This window comes from Electrophorus electricus, chromosome 24, assembly GCF_013358815.1.
Source record: "Electrophorus electricus isolate fEleEle1 chromosome 24, fEleEle1.pri, whole genome shotgun sequence".
Classification (NCBI taxonomy): domain Eukaryota; kingdom Metazoa; phylum Chordata; class Actinopteri; order Gymnotiformes; family Gymnotidae; genus Electrophorus; species Electrophorus electricus.
This window is the reverse complement of record NC_049558.1, coordinates 5,550,001-5,567,903: the sequence shown is the minus strand read 5'-3', so window position 1 is coordinate 5,567,903 and position 17,903 is coordinate 5,550,001. Positions and strand designations below refer to the sequence as shown.

The 17,903-nt window shown below is 43.0% G+C and overlaps 3 protein-coding genes across 4 annotated transcripts; 1 reads left to right on the top strand and 2 right to left on the bottom strand.

Annotated features, from left to right (window-relative positions):
- Positions 1–396: 396 nt before the first annotated feature.
- trpc4apb (transient receptor potential cation channel, subfamily C, member 4 associated protein b) lies at positions 397–7,202 on the bottom strand. Its single transcript, XM_027026953.2, has 19 exons — positions 7,053–7,202; positions 6,012–6,140; positions 5,751–5,867; positions 5,581–5,638; positions 5,297–5,352; positions 5,043–5,171; positions 4,677–4,878; positions 4,209–4,397; positions 3,936–4,078; positions 3,556–3,684; positions 3,406–3,464; positions 3,194–3,295; positions 3,002–3,085; positions 2,803–2,893; positions 2,495–2,635; positions 1,885–1,996; positions 1,655–1,767; positions 1,285–1,491; positions 397–1,150 (listed from the first exon to the last, which is right to left on the bottom strand). Exons 1-19 carry the CDS (start codon positions 7,173–7,175, stop codon positions 1,013–1,015), a joined length of 2,322 nt encoding a protein of 773 aa, XP_026882754.2. The 5' UTR covers positions 7,176–7,202; the 3' UTR covers positions 397–1,012.
- Positions 7,203–8,078: 876 nt separating this feature from the next.
- emp3b (epithelial membrane protein 3b) lies at positions 8,079–10,463 on the top strand. Of its 2 annotated transcripts, none has more exons than XM_027026965.2 (5): positions 8,079–8,181; positions 9,140–9,224; positions 9,377–9,479; positions 9,576–9,716; positions 9,934–10,463. In XM_027026965.2, exons 2-5 carry the CDS (start codon positions 9,147–9,149, stop codon positions 10,107–10,109), a joined length of 498 nt encoding a protein of 165 aa, XP_026882766.1. In that variant the 5' UTR covers positions 8,079–8,181; positions 9,140–9,146; the 3' UTR covers positions 10,110–10,463. The 2 variants fall into 2 exon arrangements, with proteins under 2 accessions (XP_026882766.1, XP_026882765.1); XM_027026964.2 differs by having other exon boundaries at positions 9,129–9,224.
- A 520-nt stretch (positions 10,464–10,983) lies between these two features.
- nsfl1c (NSFL1 (p97) cofactor (p47)) lies at positions 10,984–16,773 on the bottom strand. The gene is made up of 9 exons (XM_027026963.2): positions 16,642–16,773; positions 15,760–15,857; positions 15,571–15,642; positions 15,086–15,251; positions 14,899–14,994; positions 14,715–14,824; positions 14,391–14,528; positions 12,128–12,298; positions 10,984–11,956 (listed from the first exon to the last, which is right to left on the bottom strand). Exons 1-9 carry the CDS (start codon positions 16,741–16,743, stop codon positions 11,794–11,796), a joined length of 1,116 nt encoding a protein of 371 aa, XP_026882764.1. The 5' UTR covers positions 16,744–16,773; the 3' UTR covers positions 10,984–11,793.
- Positions 16,774–17,903: the final 1,130 nt, after the last annotated feature.

Below are 17,903 nucleotides of genomic sequence, written 5' to 3'. Positions count from 1 at the left end.
CACCATCAGTTAATTTCATGATGCATTCACACCTGAAACTTTTAACACAAGTGTATTTCCCATAGTGATTGGAATGAACTCAAGATTTTTTTGGATTTCCACTGCTTTGGTCTATAAATCTGAGTTCCACTGATATACATGTTCCAAACAGTGAAGACGCAGCCACAACTGTTACCACACTAGGCGATGTGAGAAGGCCTCCCGTGGGTCTCTTCTTAGGGCACTCCAGTGACTAGTCAGTATTAAATACTCAACAAAAATACCTGCATGTGTCAGTGTTGCAGTTCACATGGGGAAAAAAAAAAAAATCATCTAACACATCCTTGACAATGAATTGGGCAACGTAGACACACCAACACTGCACTTGACAATAGATTATGGAATCATAAGACTTAGTTGTGATAAAATGTCTTTATTTTCATTGACTGTCCTTTGTGATTGGGCTTAAAAGTTAGAATTTATGTTCAAGAGTGAGCTACACATTCTTAAATACAGAGGCAGTATTTAAACTAAGCAAACCACCAACATTAAAGAACTGCAATGGCCCTGAATGTCCTCTGTTTCTCTGCTGGAGGAGTGGGCTCTCGTCATCTCCAGAGCTGATGTTTTTTTCCTTTTCTTTAATCCAGTCACTCCAAAATGTCTAAAAAGGAGAGCGAGCCCTTCAACTACAGCTGAAAGTGTGCCTCTAGACCTGGAGAAACAACCAACATCTACTGTGACTCTTGCACACAGAGGTGTGCTAACGCATTTACAAACAAACACGCACCCTCACACCCCCTGAAGATTTAGAAGAGCTGATTCTTTAGAACTAGAGCATCCAAACAAGTGCCCACAAACTAACTTACTGTCTTGTGCGCGCGCGCGCGCACACACACACACACACACACACAATCCCTATAGAGCAGTCCTGTCAGTGGAGGTGTGGGTGGTGCTCTGTGGACGTGTTGAGCCCTCCCGGTAGCTCATTAGGATGTCACTGTGCCTCCACAACCACACCCAGTCTCCACAATCACACTTCCAGAAAATCCCTGTCCAGGTCCCTGTAAGCATCATCGATATATGAGGCTATGGCACAGAGGGAGCTCCTGTCCGAACTCAGCAACACCGTCACCGTCTCCTTCCAGTATGTGAAAGGAATACAAGAACTCTGTACAAACAGGGAGAAAGAAAGGCATTTCTGAACTGAAAAATACAGCTATACAGTGGTGTGCGTGTGTGCGTGCATGCAAGTGTGCCCGCCAGCATGTGCGTTTTTGAATGACAGCAGAGCGGCGTGCTCACGTTCTCCAGACATGTGCTGTCTTTGTCCTTGTTGAGGTAGTGGTGCTGCCAGAAGCGGAGCAGCTGGTGGAAGTTGTTGAGTAAGTAACCTGGGTATTTCTCCACAAATTCCTTCTGTCGCAGGGCATTCAGGTAGAAGGGAAGCTTAGCTCGCCAGCGTGCCAGCATCAGCACCACCAGGCTGGTGTTCAGACAGCTCACGTTCTCCTGCAAGTGGGCAGACAGACATCCAGATCAGAAGCGTTCACTTAAACTTACCATCGCTAAGCATCAATGAGGTTGACGGGCCATAATTCAGACCACTGTGCTCCTGTGTCTGATGGCATCTGTCATTTTGGGGAAGGGGGTTTGGGGGTGGGCTCTGCCTTGCCTGAGTTAGTGTCTGCACGTTAATGATGCTGATGAGCCTGAAGAGAAAAGACAGCCTGTTCTCCACGTGAGCCATGTAGGACAGGAGGCGACACTCTGACAGCACCTCTACCACTGAGAGAGAGAGAGAGAGAGAGAGAGAGAGAGAGAGAGAGAGAGAGAGAGAGCGCGTGAGCAAGACCACTTGGTCAGCCCAAGAGGCACCTTGCCACAGCGCTTCTTCGCCACTACCTTTCACATCCTCCGTCTGGCCCTCAAAGCGGTCCAGGGACAGCACGATACAGCGCACCAGCATGTTGGAGTCTACCAGTGAACTGTTGATCTGACCCAGGAATGTCTGGAACTAAGAGCAGACACCGACAATGAGGAACCCCTCAGAGATCCGTTAAAATCAGTAGGCCTTTAGACAGCTAAAGACTTTAGAAAGCGTCATCCATCCCCAAATTGGCCATTTCAACTGCTAGAACTAAGCAGCAAGACAGGCAAAGATAAAGAAGGTACAGTACATCATTACTGTATTTAAGACAACTTTTAAATGATGGGTATTTCATGTCAATATGAATTATCTTCTGATCAAAGAACGAAAGAAAAACAATACTTTTTATCCCAGTTAATTTTTTGTGCATGCAATTACATTATGAGACTTGTGAACAAATTATTTCACAAGCATGAAATGAGCCGAAGCAAAGTGTTGCCGCTTTTGATGTCTTCTTAATCAGAAAAGAATTCTTTGAAACGTCACCAAGCAACAGGACATCTGTAGAAAAGCAAGCGCTAACATTTTTCTCTAAAATATCATCACAGGGCCTCTTATAAACAAGTCCAGCTGGCCTGCACCAACCTTCTCTTCTGTGTTCACATATTTGTTGAATCTCTTGAAAGCATCAATGTTGAACTTCATGAGCTCGCCCAGAAGATCGAAATAGCTCTGAAGAACATCGCGCGATTTACAGCCACTGTCGATGATGCAGAAGAGGATGTGCTGCAGACACACACACACAATGTTGAAAAGAACAGAATGGTAGAACCCTCTCTCTCACACACACACACACACACACACACACACACACACACACACACACACACACACACACACACACACACACACACACACGCGTGTGGAGGAATAGACAAGCCAAGATTACTCACTTCCAACAAGCCCCTTTTCAGCAGGAATATCTGGTCTGCATAGGATGTGGCTCCTCTCAGAAAACTCTCTACTGCTCTAGCTTGCCAGAACCTACAGGGCAGAGTACAAGTGGCCTCACACATTGTGTGCAGAGTTGCCCCAGCGCCTCCTTCCTGTGACGGCGCAGCACCAGCGAGGGGGCCGCGCTGTGGATCTCACCTGAACGACGAGTCGACTGGCTCTTTCTTCATGACCGAGATCAAGCGGGTCAGGAGGCCCTTCTTCCCATCGCACACAAGGTTCCTCCGCAAGGTAAAGGAGACAGAGCAGGGAGCATGTGGATCAAAAGAGAACCTCAGGATCTGGCGGAGTTACACACACGTACATATGCCCTGAGTAACCCCTCGGTACCTGTCTGTGTTGACCAGGGCCTCAACTTCAGGGATGTTCGCTTTCAGGGAGATGGCACTGAGCTCATTCAGCTCCTGGCTGTTCAGGAGCAGGTATTTGTTCCTGAGGCAGGACAGGAACAATATTTTACAACACTTCCAAACAGTTGGGTAGGGAATGGAAAAGAAACACGACTCGCCGGCTTTCTCTGCTTGTGTTGTGGCTCTGCTTACTCATGGTGGTCGCTGAAGCTCTGAAGTAGCCTGAGGAACTGGATCTTGAATGAGATCTCCTGCAAACACAGACAGTGTGCATTACAGGTGTGGCAATGTTATATACAGACTAAGTTATAATGATTTAGTGGTTGATGGACTGGGTCTTACTGGGCTGCAGTCACAGTTTTGATTCTGTCTGTGTAGGGCATGGCTGGATGGCTGTCTCCTCCAGATGAGCTTCTCAAACAAATTGTTTAGGCCAGGAATTAAACGGAACTCTGCTAGCATCCTGTGAACCTGTTAGACAAAAAGTTACTTTGATGGCTACTGGCAAAACATCCGAGTCGTATTATACATAACCCCTAAAGACTTCGGCATTTTGGCACACTCTTTCTGACCCCATCAAAAGTCAAAGGCCAAACTATAGATTTAACTACAATTAAATTTACAAACATTTCTCCAAAGGGAGATCTTTTTAAAGAACGTGCAATACCTGAAGTAATGATATATGAAACAGAGGCTAACTAAAGCTCAGCCATCCATTCTACCTGATTTCTCTGGCGTCCCATAAGCAACACACACAGCACGTAGAGGACTTCCACTTTGTACATGATCTCATGCACTATCTTCATGGACTGAGGCAACGTGTGCCGTAGAGGACTTGAGGAAAGTGAGCCTTCATCAGACGACTCTGGAAAACAAAGAGGTCCGTGAGGTGATGAGGGGACTGAGCAGAGAGACGTGACACACACAGACCAACCATCCTGCAATGAAGCAGCATCCCAGAAGTTTCCTCTGCCCGTCAAACTGGCCTCCCTCACCTGTGCTGCTCTGCTCAGCCTCCTCAATGGCCATCTGCATGAGGGCGTCCAGCACCAGGGCGTTGTCCAGCCAGCTGTGCCAGTCCTCCAGCTCCTGCAGCAGGGCAGCGGTGCCCGACGCCTCCGACACCTTCCGCGTAGCCAGCTTGCAGAGGCGCTCGATGAAGCCTGGGATGTTCAGCAAAGCCACTGGGGTGGGAGGAGGGCAGGTCAGGGGAGCACAAAACCAGAGAGTTCGAGATAGATTGAGATAGAGACATCGAGATCACGGAGGGCCACAAAGTTACACACCTCATCCAGGCATGCAATGGTGATATGGTGTGCAGTGGAAAGATTTCAGATGCTGAGTCTATTATTGCCTGCCATAAAAAGCTTCACCATTTTAAAAGAAAGCCGAGTCCTGCTGCTTGGATCCCCCCCGCACAAAAAACAAACAAACACACCAGTAAACACGTGGTCCACGCTTACCTTGATTGCTCTCGGCACGTGATGGAGAGACAGTGACCTTCTGCTGAGAGTTGCGGGCCAGGAGGGTGTGCTTATCATCCACACCCACGTCTGGCTCTGATATGGTGACAGACAGGATGCGACAGAAATTGGCCAGCTGCTGCTGGTTAAAGCTCTGGACTAGACTGGCCAGGTTGGGAATGTCTTCCAATCGGATCACCTCCTGACAAAACAGTTATTTAAAGGTCTGGAGTTTCAGCCTGCTCTCAGTGAGCCACAGTAACATCATTATGCCTGGCTCTAAGTGTCATTAAACAAACACCACCAAGTAAGGGAAACAACACACTTTAAAAGCTGAACTTTAAAGTAGGCAAATATATTATTTACCTTCTTAACCCCCATTATGTCTTCAATAAGTGTGGCAGTTTGTAAAAATGTCTTTTTGTTTGACATAAGAGTGAAAAGAAACATGACAAAGTCATCCCTTGCCGCCAGACTTTTCGTAACACCCTCTGTCTGTGAAGGAGGAAAAGAAAGAGAAAGAGAGACACAAAGATGTTACATTCACATAAAGTGAACAGAAATACAAAGAATATTAAGTTCTTAACCTCGCGAAAAGACAGGTATAAAAATATACCTACACATATACAACAGTTGTAAAGAACGCTTAAACAGTCCTTGATGAGATCATCACTCACTGTAATATAAAAATATTTAAAATGTGAAAACATACATGCATGTAATGATTCAAAGCAGTATGTATTTCAAATGAATGTGAAAAATATCTACAAGTTTAAGAACTCTTGCATTACCATAAGAAGAAACAAAAAAATAAAACACTCATTAGTTACCTTTATACACACACATGCAAAAAAGCAACCAAGAGAGCTCTGCACAAAATAGCTTAATTTATTCAGCTACTTACTTATAGGTACATCCCTCTGTGCTGAAAGAGTGGGCCGCATCAAAATTTCTACAAACAACTAATGAAAAATAAAAAAGTTCATAATTTTTTCAATCATACTTCCAAATGTTAAATATATTACTGAAATAAACAAAAGTGTGTGTGTGTGTGTGTCATTACACATCACTCACATCAACTCCTCCAAAAAGATCAAAGGTGTAGGTGTTGGGAGAAACAGACTCTTGAGGTGTCTTCCTGTCCTCTGTCACAAATGACATAGCCTCCATAGACAGCAATGACGACAATTCCTGCATGACCACAACATAATGTTTGCAATGAAATGCTGCATCATAAATGTTCAGACATTAAAAAAAGATATACACAATGCTAGTTTGAGCAATGTAAAATTCTAAGATTGTTTTGATTAATTTTTTGTTTTTTACACTGGATACCTTAACCATGTTGTGGGTCTTGGTCAGGTCACTATGTGTGTGGCTACTCTCATGCAGTCTCTTCAGTAACAACGGTATGCCCTGCCATCGGGCTCTCTTATCCCTCTCTTCAAGAAGGGCCACTGGGATCTACCAATTGTCCACAACAATGCAATGTAAATGACCAAGCAATTAAACAACTGACACACACGTAGTCGCCAAACTGTACACAAACTATACTAAATGTATACATAGCAAATAAAAGGGGCAGAGAATAGGTAATCGTTAATTCACAGGAAAACATTTATTCGAATGAAATCAATATTATAAACAGTAGCTAAAACTATGTTGCTTAATCAGTATGATTACATGTACAATAGAAAAATCACTGTGTACAAATGTATTATCTAACAGCGAAAGGATGAAACAATAAACAATGTGGTAACAGTCTAAAAACAGGAGCCAGCTTGTAAACTAAATCTAGCTAGCTAACAAGTCATCTAACGTTACCGTAAGATTATAGTCAACAGTTGTATTACATGCGCAGTGCGAACGTGTATCCTTGTTAGCGACCCATTTCTCATTTTTACTCGTGACAGTTAGCAAATAAAATACAGATTAACACAATCTGAGGCTGGATAGGTTAGTTCGAAAGCTTCCACTAAGTCAAGACAACCTGACTAGGTTATTTTAGCTAAGCTAGGTCCGCTTGGTTAGCAATTTGACAAGACAGCAATGGCCACTGCTAGCAAGCTAAGCTAGCTACAATAATAAGATAGCACTAACGTTTCCTAACGCTGCATCAGTTTGCAGAAACACGTCATGTAATGCAAATCAAAACCCATTTTAGCAACGTTCCGATTAGAATTCTGAAAAAACATCTCTCTGCGTAAATCGACATTAAAACAATAAGCATGCTAAAACTACACAGCTAAGCTAACCTAGCTAAATTATCGTGCTAGCTAGAGTTACAACTTTACGTTCGGGGCTCCTGCGGCCTGCTAAACTGTAAACGGCTAAGAAGATAAATACTCCAGCAATAGCCTGTTTGGGGCTACTTACCTGCGTGCCCCGCGTCATCCCCAAGCCTGTTATATGACCGTTTTTTATCTTGTGTAATACATTTTTGTTTCGATTTCTTCGCCTTGTCTGAGTTCGAGACGACTGTTGCCCGTTAGCCGCCATTGGTTTTCCTCTGACGTTGCACTTTTTTTTTTTTTTTTTTTTTTTTTTTTTTTTTTCTTCAATAAGCTCTCCAAGGCACCGCACACAGGCAAAATACTGGCGCCTACTGGCTTGGAGCATAAACATGGACGTTTGGGTTTGCTGTTTTTGATCAGGGTGCCGCACTCCGCTTCTTGGGAGTCGAGTACAGCACCGCTTAGTAGCTTCTCTGCTCAGACACCTAATTCAAGCCCTCAGGGTCATTACGAGATTTACCAAGAATTACCAAGATGGGCGGCACTTTCCCGGCCTGACTGTGAATGTGTGTGTGATTTACTCATATACGCCCCCCCCCCCCCCGCCCCCGCAAAAAAACAAGAAAAAAAACCCAGCTGTATCAACAATAATTCTCATTCAGCCTTCTAGCCACACTAAAAGTAAATAGAACAAACATAACTGTAGGAAACACAAAATTCTAATTCTATTGGATCTTAAAGGATGGTTTATTCTCTTAATGACACTTAACATGTAGTCAAAGATTTTCCCAATTATTGTATAAATAATTCTGAATTTTGAGATTCTGCAATTAGACACAGAACATACTATGAAAGTAAACACTGTAATTCCTGTAATTTCAAGCTTGCTATTCAACAAATTTTGAATAAGGAAATCAACCTAATGCCTCATGGCCAACACAGTATAATAGAATAGGAAATTTAATGGGGTAAAGGAAACATATTTGTAGATGCCGTCTTGTGTGCCTGTGCAGTTGGGTGGGCCCTGGTTAAAAAGTAGCCTCTCTCTGTAGACGTGAGGGAGTGCAGAGTAAAGGGGGTGTTGTTCACGCCAAAGGAAACAGCCGTTTAGATGGTCCAAAAAAAGAAAAAGAAAAAGAAAAAAATAGAAAAAAAATGAAGGGGGAAAAGAAGGAGAGTAAAAGAAGAGAGTGGAAAAGACTGAGCAGTCGTCTGAGCGGAGGAACACCCCTGAAGCTGACGATACTCGTTTTTGACTGAAATCATTGCAGGTAGGGAAAACTTTTTTTCATCAATACAATATTAAGCTGAGTAGCATGTAAGTTCTCACGAATCTTTCAACGCTTTCATGATCTGTAGCAAAATTGCTGAAATTTATTTTACTAATGTCAATATTTTAGTCTGTTAGCTTCACATCTGTCTCGCTAGCTGATGCGAATAGCTCTGTGTGACGCTTATGATCAAGATGGTTTACATATATACCATTTAGATTGTGATGATGTCACCGGTTACATGTTTTTGTTCTTACAAATGTGTATATAATCTAAGTCATTATGAGCTTTCTTGAAAGTATTTCTGACTCCACTACTCCATGTAGCACACGTCTACTTGCTCCGAGCATGAAGTAACTGACTACACCACAAGGATGTTGATATCTGATGTGTTATCTAAAGTCATTGTGTGGGTAATTAGAATGTGATTTCAATTAACTCGTCTTATTAAATCCCTCCCTCTAATTATAAGGGGAGGTAGCATAGTCCAAATCCCCAAAGACTGTATAAATGCTTGAAAGTGGGCTTGCAGCCCTTGGCCCTGGCCCGAAGCCGGGCAGTTCACCCAGCCCTCCAGGAGTTTTACTAGTTGCCCACTTTCCACTCCTGGTTTTGGCTAGAACAGATAAGTTCAAGATTCTAACCACAAAATATACAACCAAGGACAGTGTTATGAATAAAAATACCACTTCTTACATGCTGGAAAAAAAGGACTTTATTTCAGCACCAAACTTAAGAAAAGATATTGAGGTACTAGACAGATGTATGCATAAGAAGAGATAGCAATTCTACATGTCTTGTGTATAACCAGTAATTAAATCTGAATAAATTGTTTGAAATCCATTTGAAAGAAAGTGTACTCTGTCACAGATTAATGTGCTGTGGGGCTTTCGTGGAGGCGATACCATTGCAAATAGGAATGTTTGTCATTGTTGATCGTTTCCAAGGCTGTTTCCAGAGAGACCATGGCCTACCTGCTGATGTCTATCACCCTCCTTCATCTTGTCACATTGGCAGTTCTCTTCATTGCCATCATGGAAAAGGTTATCTCAAAGCCAGCAAACATAAACTGATTCATTCTGTGTACATCATATATACACAACACGATAAATCTAGTGATGTGTTTGAGATTATGAAAGAGATCTCATCAGGCCCACCTCTCACTGAAAAGATCCTCATCTGTTTCTTGGCTCAGTCCTGGTGGCTGTTGGATAACACTGAGAGCTCAGACCTCTGGTATAACTGCAGATTAGACAATGAAACCAAGACTTGGCTTTGCGCTTCATCGAGAGAGACAGGTAACAAATGCCTTCTTTGAGTAGAAAGTCCCCTTCACTCTTCAATTGGGATGTTTTATTTAACTCCCACCTCATCTGTTACAATTTATTTTCCAGCGTGGCTTCAAGCTGTCCAAGTCCTGATGGTCCTATCTCTGGTGTTCTCCTCTGTGTCATTCCTCGTTTTTCTTGGTCAGCTCTTCACCATGTCTAAAGGAGGGCTCTTCTACCTCACTGGTGTCTGTCAAGCTTTTGCAGGTGAAACAGAACTTGGAGATCTTGGTTGAGTTTGCATTTGAGTGCATCTCACACTGTATAATAAAGGTTGTGTTGTGTGATATTGACACAATAGCTTGTCTAAACATTGTCGCTACATTATATTTACCAAGAAAACACAAATTAAGTACAAATGCAGACAACTATGACAAATCTGCATTGATTTTAGTTTCCCCTCCTGTCTCCACGTTTGTCCCAGGTCTCACAACCTTTACAGGAACGCTCATCTACACGCTACATGCTAAAGAAATCCTTCCAGACTCCAAAGAGTTGAGCTCGGGACACTTCGGTTACTGTTTTATTTTGGCATGGGTGTGTGTACCTTTGCTACTGTGCAGTGGGATCATGTATATCCATTTGCGAAAAAGGGAGTAGCTTCACATTTTGATGTTTAGAGTTGTACAAAAGCAAAACTACAGATTTAATCTTCAAAGTATTACTTTTAATAGTGGTCTAAATTATATAAGAACTAAGTCCCATACAGCCACTATTTAGGACCTAGTTCAGACTTCCCTCCTAATAAAGGCGGTAGTTTAGCATTAACAAACTACGCCAAAGCTAAGTGGAACAATACAGAGGAAGGGGAGACTGCAACTATTTAATGTAATAACAACCAGCAGATTTCTTCACCATTTACTGTATGGGTAATATTTTTTATACACGACATCATTTGCTTTTATATACACTAGTGTAGCCATTTTAACAAATAAACCTGATTAAAATGACTGACACACTGGTTTTGAATTGACACTGTCTAAAACCTTATCCAAGTATGTCTAGAGAGTGGGTATGACACCGTGCACACGTTCTCCAAGTAACAATCACGTCTGGAGTGCAGTCGTCTTGGGTTCCACAAACACACGGATCCGCTCCGACTTCACTGCAGTTGCGTGTGGTGTGATGAGCTGCAGAGTAGACCTTATGGTTCTCAGCAGCAAAGACGCGGAACCGGGCTTCTAGAGGCTGAGAATCAAGACTGCAGTTAAAAAGAGGAATGGGCCGATAAAGTCATGACTCGCGCTAGTGTGCTGATGGCTTCCCTGGAGGTGTCAAATGCGCATAATATTGCTACGAGCACAGTCCTCACCAACAAGCCACTCAAAGGCATATGAAAGCTACTCAAGGCTTCTCCTCTTACAAGGATGTTTTTCTTTGGTACCAGCGGCTACTTGGGCTACCTCTGAACCTCTAAAGAAACAAAGCCCTGCAGAAACAATGTTGAGGATTGTTTAAAAAAGAAAGCCCTCTCCAACAGCAGACAGAGAGATTTTAATTACAGGTTTACTTTAGCTCCACATCACGCACTTCCTCCAGTTTCTACAGGAACTTGATGCAAGATGTCTGCCAATATTTTAACCAGCAATAGTGTCCAAAAATGTCTCAAAACCACCTAATGTTATCTTGCTAGCATATAATTGGAGGAAAAAAAAGAAATCAATATGGCATGTCCCATCAAAATTAGACACTGCAGTGCTAAAATTCATAACCCTCAAAGTAAAAAAGTAATCTTTAGAAAGAAAAAGCAATTCTTTTGTGTCTTCAACAGCTGTAGTAGAATGTGACGGTCCATTGGACTGGGTGCTGGGATGTAAGGCTACTGGCACTGGCACAGAGTGAGTTTGGTGAGAGCGAAGGTTATGGTGAGAGAGGGACTACACGGGAGAACCGAGAAAGATAAAGAGGTAAAAGGAGAGCAGCACAATTGCTTCACAAAATACTTAGGTAAAAGCCTGTCAAAACTTTTTAGAAAGCTCTTTATTTCTTAATTTGGATAAGTGTTCACCCAGTATTTTCAAACCGTAAAATATGCTGTTAAACTTCCAATCTGCTTCTCTCACCTTCCCTTAAAGCATTTCACAGAACCTAGTTTATTCTCCCCAACCCCATTCTGTTAATCCAGATGTACCCACTGCCACAAACTGCTGAAGAGGAAAAATGTCACTAAAGAAACAAACAAAACAAACAAAAAAAGTAGTTAGAAGTCCTCAAGTCCATGAGTTTCCCATCGATGAGGAAGCTCAAGAGTGCAGTGATAAAAGCAGGCCACCGGAGGGCGTCGTCACTTTAGCCGCTGCACAATCACGGCATTCAGCAGGTTGGCCTCCTTCAGTGTCTGGCTCTCATCCATCAGCTCTTTGTTGGGAAAGGTCGTCATGAGAACGAACTCGGCTGCAGCCATGGCTGGGCGAGCGCTCACCACAAACTGACGCACATCAGAAACCCTGAAGGGGAGAAATCGGGCATGAGAACGCCACAGTGTTAGGGGCATTGCCCACGCAGCTGTCCATGGACATGATTACATTATGAGGCAACCTCATAGGTTCCAGATGATTACGCAAGCGAACGCCAGTAAGCCTGGCTGTGACTATGAGTCATTATGATTGGCTCTTCACCTGTGGGTGTGGTTGAACTTCTGCACCAGCCGGCCCCCGTCGGCCAGCCTGATCTGGATGTTGGTGACAGGCTGCGAGTCATCCACGCTGATGGAAGCGCTCGCCTGAGCCTCGCTCACAGCCTGATCCTGCGGACTCATTCTTGGGCCCGATACCAGCTCTGGAGTGGCGCTGACAGGGATGGCAAGAGCGTGTGGTTAGGACACACACACACACACACACACACACACACACACACACACACACACACACACACACACACACACACACACACACACACACACACACACACACACACACACACACACACACACACACAGGGGACATGCTCTCATGCCACTTTGTGGTAAAATGGTAGCATCCAATCTTGCACAAAGGTAACAATCCAACCAAATTAGCCACCAGTTTGTGCCGTGTTACTATAATTGGATTAGAGAGATAAAACGAGTGTTTTGAACTCAAACAATTATGAAGATGTTTGGGTTGATTTAAAAAAAAAAAGTTTGTTTGTCTTTTGGTTTACAGTGTCCTATTTACTGGATGTGTTCACTAGAAAGTAGAGCACAACAGACAGCAGCAATACATTTTTTTGGATTCCTTTATAACCAGATGCACACCTGATCATCCATGTAAGTAAGCAATCAGCTACACAGATGGCAGCACCACAATATATGCAGACACGTCAAAAGCTTCAGTTAATGTTTATGTGAAACATCAAAACAAGGAAAGGTGAAAGAATAATTTTGACATGGTTGTAGTGCCAGTAAGGTTGGTTTAAATATTTTAAAATCTGCTGATGAGATTTTCACAATCAGTTTCTAGAGTTTACACAGAATCCAGAGAAAACAAGATCCAATCCAATAAGCAGTAGTTCTGTGGGCATAAACACCTTGTTGATAACATAAGTCAGAGAATGAGCAGACTGGTTTGAGTGGACAAAAACTTAAATAACCACTCTACAACCGTGGTGAGAGGAAACATTCCTTGGAATATACAACATCGTGTCAAACCTCAAGCAGATGGGCTACAACAGCAAAAGAGCACATTGTGTTCCACTCCTGTCAGCGAAGAAAGGGAATCCGAGGCCACAGTGGGCACAAGCTCGGTGAAACTGGAGAGATGAAGGTTGGGGAAAAATATTCCCTGGTCTAAAGAATCTCGGTCTCTCCTCTGACATGCAGACGCAGTGTCAGTATGTGGTGTAAGCATCATGAATCTATGAAGCGAACCTGCATTATGTCAACAGTGCAGGCTGTTGGTTGTGGTGTAATCAGTGATGATGTGGTTTCTGTCCATTCCACACACATCTTTCACAAGAACTATACTTTAAGGTGTTAACTTACAGCATGGACACTATTACAAATATTTTTCTTCTTTTTTTGGTGCAGTTTGTGTTATATTTTTCACCATTTTTGAGAGCTTGTGAGTGGTTACCCCATTACAATTTTGCTGATATTCCTGCCACAAACTCACTCTTTCTGATATGATCTCTATGGAACTGTCTTGTTGGTCTCATTCTTCTCTGTAACGCAAAGTTCTTTTATTTACAAGAATTCAATTTAGAATAATTAATTCAGTTTAGAATCACTAAGTAGCAAACTAGCTCACAAGATAACATAATGCTCGCTTTGTTTATATCTGATGTTAAGTAAGCTATTTGAAATTGTCCTGGCTAGCGTGACTAAATGTTACTAAAATATGATGGAATATTTACAGTTTGAATGTCCTAGCCCATCTCAGTACTGACTGGTAAATGGATGCCAGTTGTCAATCTTATAATCGCCACGTCCATTATAAGACTGAGCCATGTCAGACAGCACATGTCATATGGTTTCATGACTGTGACAGCACACTGCAGTGGCCTGCCTAGTTACCAGATCTGAATCCGATAGAATTATGGTAGAAATGGGGATTTGCATCATGAAAGTGCAGCTGACAAATCTGCAGCAACTTCTGGCATGGATGCCACCTTGTAAGACCCAAGCCACAGAACTGAGGCTGGCTTGAGAGAAAATGTTGCGGGGTGGCTTACTCTTTCATTCAACATGTGAATTTCCATGTTGGAGGCAGTACATCTTTCTAACTGTGAAATCTGTCAACATGATCAAGAAACACCACCTATTCAGCACACGTTGACTGATGTAGCTCAAAGGTCTTTAAAAGTCAACAGGAGTGTTATTTAAAAACAACTGATTAGGCGATCAACCTTCAGGCTGACATCAAGAGAGAGACACATGCGCTGAAACACTCAGGAGCTGCTCACCTGCCAAGTTTCTGTCCTTCTCCAGTGAAAGCACGAAAGGCAGGCTTGGGCCTAGAGAAGTCCTCATCCCGATGGTCCTCCATATCCAGGTTTACCTGCCCACCCCGGGCACGCTGCCTCAGCTCCAAGGGAATCTCCCTGGGAGCCAAAGAGAGCGAGAGGTTCACGCACTGCGACTAGTCCTTCATAGCCCAGCTAGAGAGATAGGATACCAGCTAGCCTAACGCTGCAGGTGAAAATGAAGAGACCAATATCCGGCACTAATACGGCTGCATTGCAAGCCTTGTTTGGCATCAGTCAGACTTATGGTCACAGTCCACTCACCCCCTGCGGATAGACTCCAGAAAGAGGGCGTTCCCGGGGTCACTGTAGTTTCTGAGGTCGCCCTCGTCAAGGCTGAACCCAGTCTTCCACAGCTTCAGCACCACGTGCACCTGCAGTATGGCAGCACGTCGCAGGTCACGACAATCAAACTCGTTCAGAAGCACCACTGTGCTTGTTTACTCACGTCTTGTGAACTACCAGAGGCTCTCCTGTCTCCAGCCACGTAAGCAGACTCCTCCTCTGGGGCTGCGCCCAGCCGATATCCACCTCCTACAAACGGCTGTTGAGGAGACACCATCGGTTAGAATAGGCATCACCCAGCAAGTATTTGAGCAGGGTGTGTCCAATTGCATGTGATTAGTGAGTAATACCTTAGACCTGCTAGGTTCCCCTAGCCCCTTGCCAACTCTGTCTACTGGGACGGCCCCGTGCTCCTTAGCACCCTTGAACAAGTCCTCAACCACCTCGTTCGTGCTCTTCTTCTTGGGAGGGCCAACAATCTGCTGTCCACTGCGTTCTGAACCACCAGCAAAGAACCTACGAAAGATGGATCCAATATTAGGCTGATCACACAGTCAACGGTTGTAGCAGCAGAGCAGCGAGTACTAACAGCAAGGATGCGATGCAGACTGCCCTATTATCAAGGAGTTAATAATGAGGGGTTAATAAACAGTTTTTAAAATCACTGAAATTGAATAAAACAACCATGTGTGCACATTAAAATACTGTAATTGTCGATTTAAGAATGTTTCATGTTCAACATCAATTCTATGTGGTATTCCTAATTATTGTACTGTGAATCAAAAGCAACGCTTGTAGAATTCAAACTGAGAATGTCACAAATACTTATACTGACCTCTGACCTTCATCATCACTCTCCTCTTCATCTTCATGCCTCAAGTCTCTGAAGGATGTCACTCTGTGTTCACTAAATGAGTGAAAATTAAGATAAGCCTACAGAAAACACCAACAACATCAAAGATCTCTCGGAAGAAAAGCAAAACGAACGCTGTACTACTTGAAAAGGGTAGGCCAGGTCATTTACCTCGGCCCTGTCGATCGAGTCACTGGGCCGCTTTCTGACTGAGGAAGAGTGACAATATCATCATCTGCTCCATCCTCGAAGAAACTCGCAAGCGCAAGCTGCGAAGGAAGTTAGGTGACACACAAGTTACCTAGTTAGCGAACAAGCGGACGCATGTGTAGGCAATAACTAGCCTCCTAAGCGGTCCTTGGCGAGTAAACCGAGAGCGATTGGACCTCCCTAGCCAGCTAATAAGCTGGGTTAGCTAACAACGCAGCCAAAAAACGAGTTAGCTAGCGTTAGCTAGGTTAGTATAAGCATCATAAATGAGAAACCAAAGCCAACCATTGCCAGCTAGCAGTAATTTAACTATTCTCACATACTTTTTGAAAACTTAAAGATTTGACATTGTAAATAAGGATGGTAATACATACACAGTTAGCCCTTGTCCAAAGAAAATGATGAATGAACTGCTACCAATAAATAGCTTGTTCACATACTGTCGTAGCAGGCTAGCAAGCTACCTAGCTATAGAGCAAAACTATGTATTCCTATCTACCTATTCACAGCGATCGTTGAGCCATGTCAATATAGCTACTTATATACATAGGTTTGCATTTTGAACTGATCGTTATGAGTCCTACTTCGTCAGGCTAACTATGCCGATAACAAAGAACGCAAAGAGCCCAAACCAAGGGGGGGGTTTCCAATAAGAGTGACTTGCATAATTCGCCAGTTATTGCTAGCTAGGAAGCTAACCCAGCTACTGTGCTACTTAAGTCTACGCTGGCTAGTTAGCAACAGAGCCAGTCTAGTGCTAGGTAGAAAACTGCTCCCTGTCAGCCACAGTGCTTAGAATTTACGGTACAGCATAACACATCAAAAACATGGGGCTCTCCTCACCTGTAAATCCCACCCGGCCGAGTCAAGGAAAAACCGAGCCCTCTCTTCATCAACATCGGTAACTGCAACAAACTCCCTCACCAATTCATCCCGGTTCGCCATTTTGATATGTCAAACTGTGGAAACGTCCGACTGCTGACTGGGAAGCAGTTGACTGAAAACTTACGTTCCCGTATATCAGATTAATATTCCGAAATAATATAATTCCGTGACAGCGCACTTCGCAGTATGATCAAAGTAGATAATTTTTCTGTTATCCCAAGAATGGCAAAAAAAATTTTTTAAAGGAACAACTAAGATGCCTGAATTATGTAGCGTTAGCTAGCTCCAAGTAAGTCAAAACAGGGTTTTTAAACCCAAAACGTGCCTCTCACTGGTTCTTTTGTTTTTATGAAAAGATGCCAATTAATTAGTTATAACTTTTACGTTGTATATCAACCAGGTCTTAAATACAGTTATTTTATCTTCGATTAATGTCCCCGCAATACTTCTATATACCACTAGATGTCGATATAAATTCAAGGGGTGAACTATTATTCAAAAATTACAAATGCATGTGGAATATAACCCTGCTTGCAGAGGCGTCGTACTAGTTCTATATGCTATAGCATTAATGTGACGTTATTCTCTGTATTTGGTTTATAGACCAGTTATCGCTCCCGTGAATTGTAGACCCAGCAGAGAGCATAAGTTGGTGGATATCTTAAAGTAGGAAGGAAAAAACAGCATTTACGTCTACAGCTACATTCATGCCTGCACATACACACTGCTCATCCTCAAAAGAAGATTAATTCTGAAGTGCTTTAAGAGTCCTTTGCCTACTTTTTCTTTAGTCAGAACTTTAATAATAAGAAAACAGCTTCCTGACCCCAGACAAGACATAGAACAGATAATGCCCTGCCTGCTAGCTTGTTATAGATCCCGGAGTGTTTTGGGGAAAGTTTTATAAGAGTCATGGAAACATTCATTCATCATGGCAATGATGAAAGGCTACAGGGAAAGTTTTCCTTTCATAGACAAAATAATTTTAGAATGTTCCCTAGAGGTTGAGCAATGCTTCCAGAATTGAAATTTCATAACATCACTAAAGCCTTCGTGTTACATGACTGTGGTTTGTAGGTGTTCCTAATAGAACCATTGCTGCAGTCACATGACTAATGGGTCAAAAAGCCTTAAACTAAATTTTAGGGTGGATGTTTTTTTACGGTCCCTTTGCTAGTTTTGTTCAATAAAAATTGACAGGGTAGAGAGCAGTGCTGATA

What these genes read in the sequence shown, in the direction of transcription:
- emp3b (XM_027026965.2), top strand. Translation starts at nt 9,147, where the DNA reads ATGGCCTACCTGCTGATGTCTATCACCCTCCTTCATCTTGTCACATTG. An exon ending in TCATTGCCATCATGGAAAAG is followed by an intron (nt 9,225 to 9,376) that starts GTTATCTCAAAG and finishes TTCTTGGCTCAG; the next exon opens with TCCTGGTGGCTGTTGGATAA. An exon ending in TGTCTGTCAAGCTTTTGCAG is followed by an intron (nt 9,717 to 9,933) that starts GTGAAACAGAAC and finishes CGTTTGTCCCAG; the next exon opens with GTCTCACAACCTTTACAGGA.
- trpc4apb (XM_027026953.2), bottom strand. Translation starts at nt 7,175, where the DNA reads ATGGCGGCTAACGGGCAACAGTCGTCTCGAACTCAGACAAGGCGAAGA. An exon ending in TGGGACGCCAGAGAAATCAG is followed by an intron (nt 3,685 to 3,935) that starts GTAGAATGGATG and finishes TTTGTCTAACAG; the next exon opens with GTTCACAGGATGCTAGCAGA. An exon ending in AAAACTGTGACTGCAGCCCA is followed by an intron (nt 3,465 to 3,555) that starts GTAAGACCCAGT and finishes CTGTGTTTGCAG; the next exon opens with GAGATCTCATTCAAGATCCA.
- nsfl1c (XM_027026963.2), bottom strand. Translation starts at nt 16,743, where the DNA reads ATGGCGAACCGGGATGAATTGGTGAGGGAGTTTGTTGCAGTTACCGAT. An exon ending in ACTCGATCGACAGGGCCGAG is followed by an intron (nt 15,643 to 15,759) that starts GTAAATGACCTG and finishes TCACTCATTTAG; the next exon opens with TGAACACAGAGTGACATCCT. An exon ending in GAAGGACAGAAACTTGGCAG is followed by an intron (nt 12,299 to 14,390) that starts GTGAGCAGCTCC and finishes CATCCCTGTCAG; the next exon opens with CGCCACTCCAGAGCTGGTAT.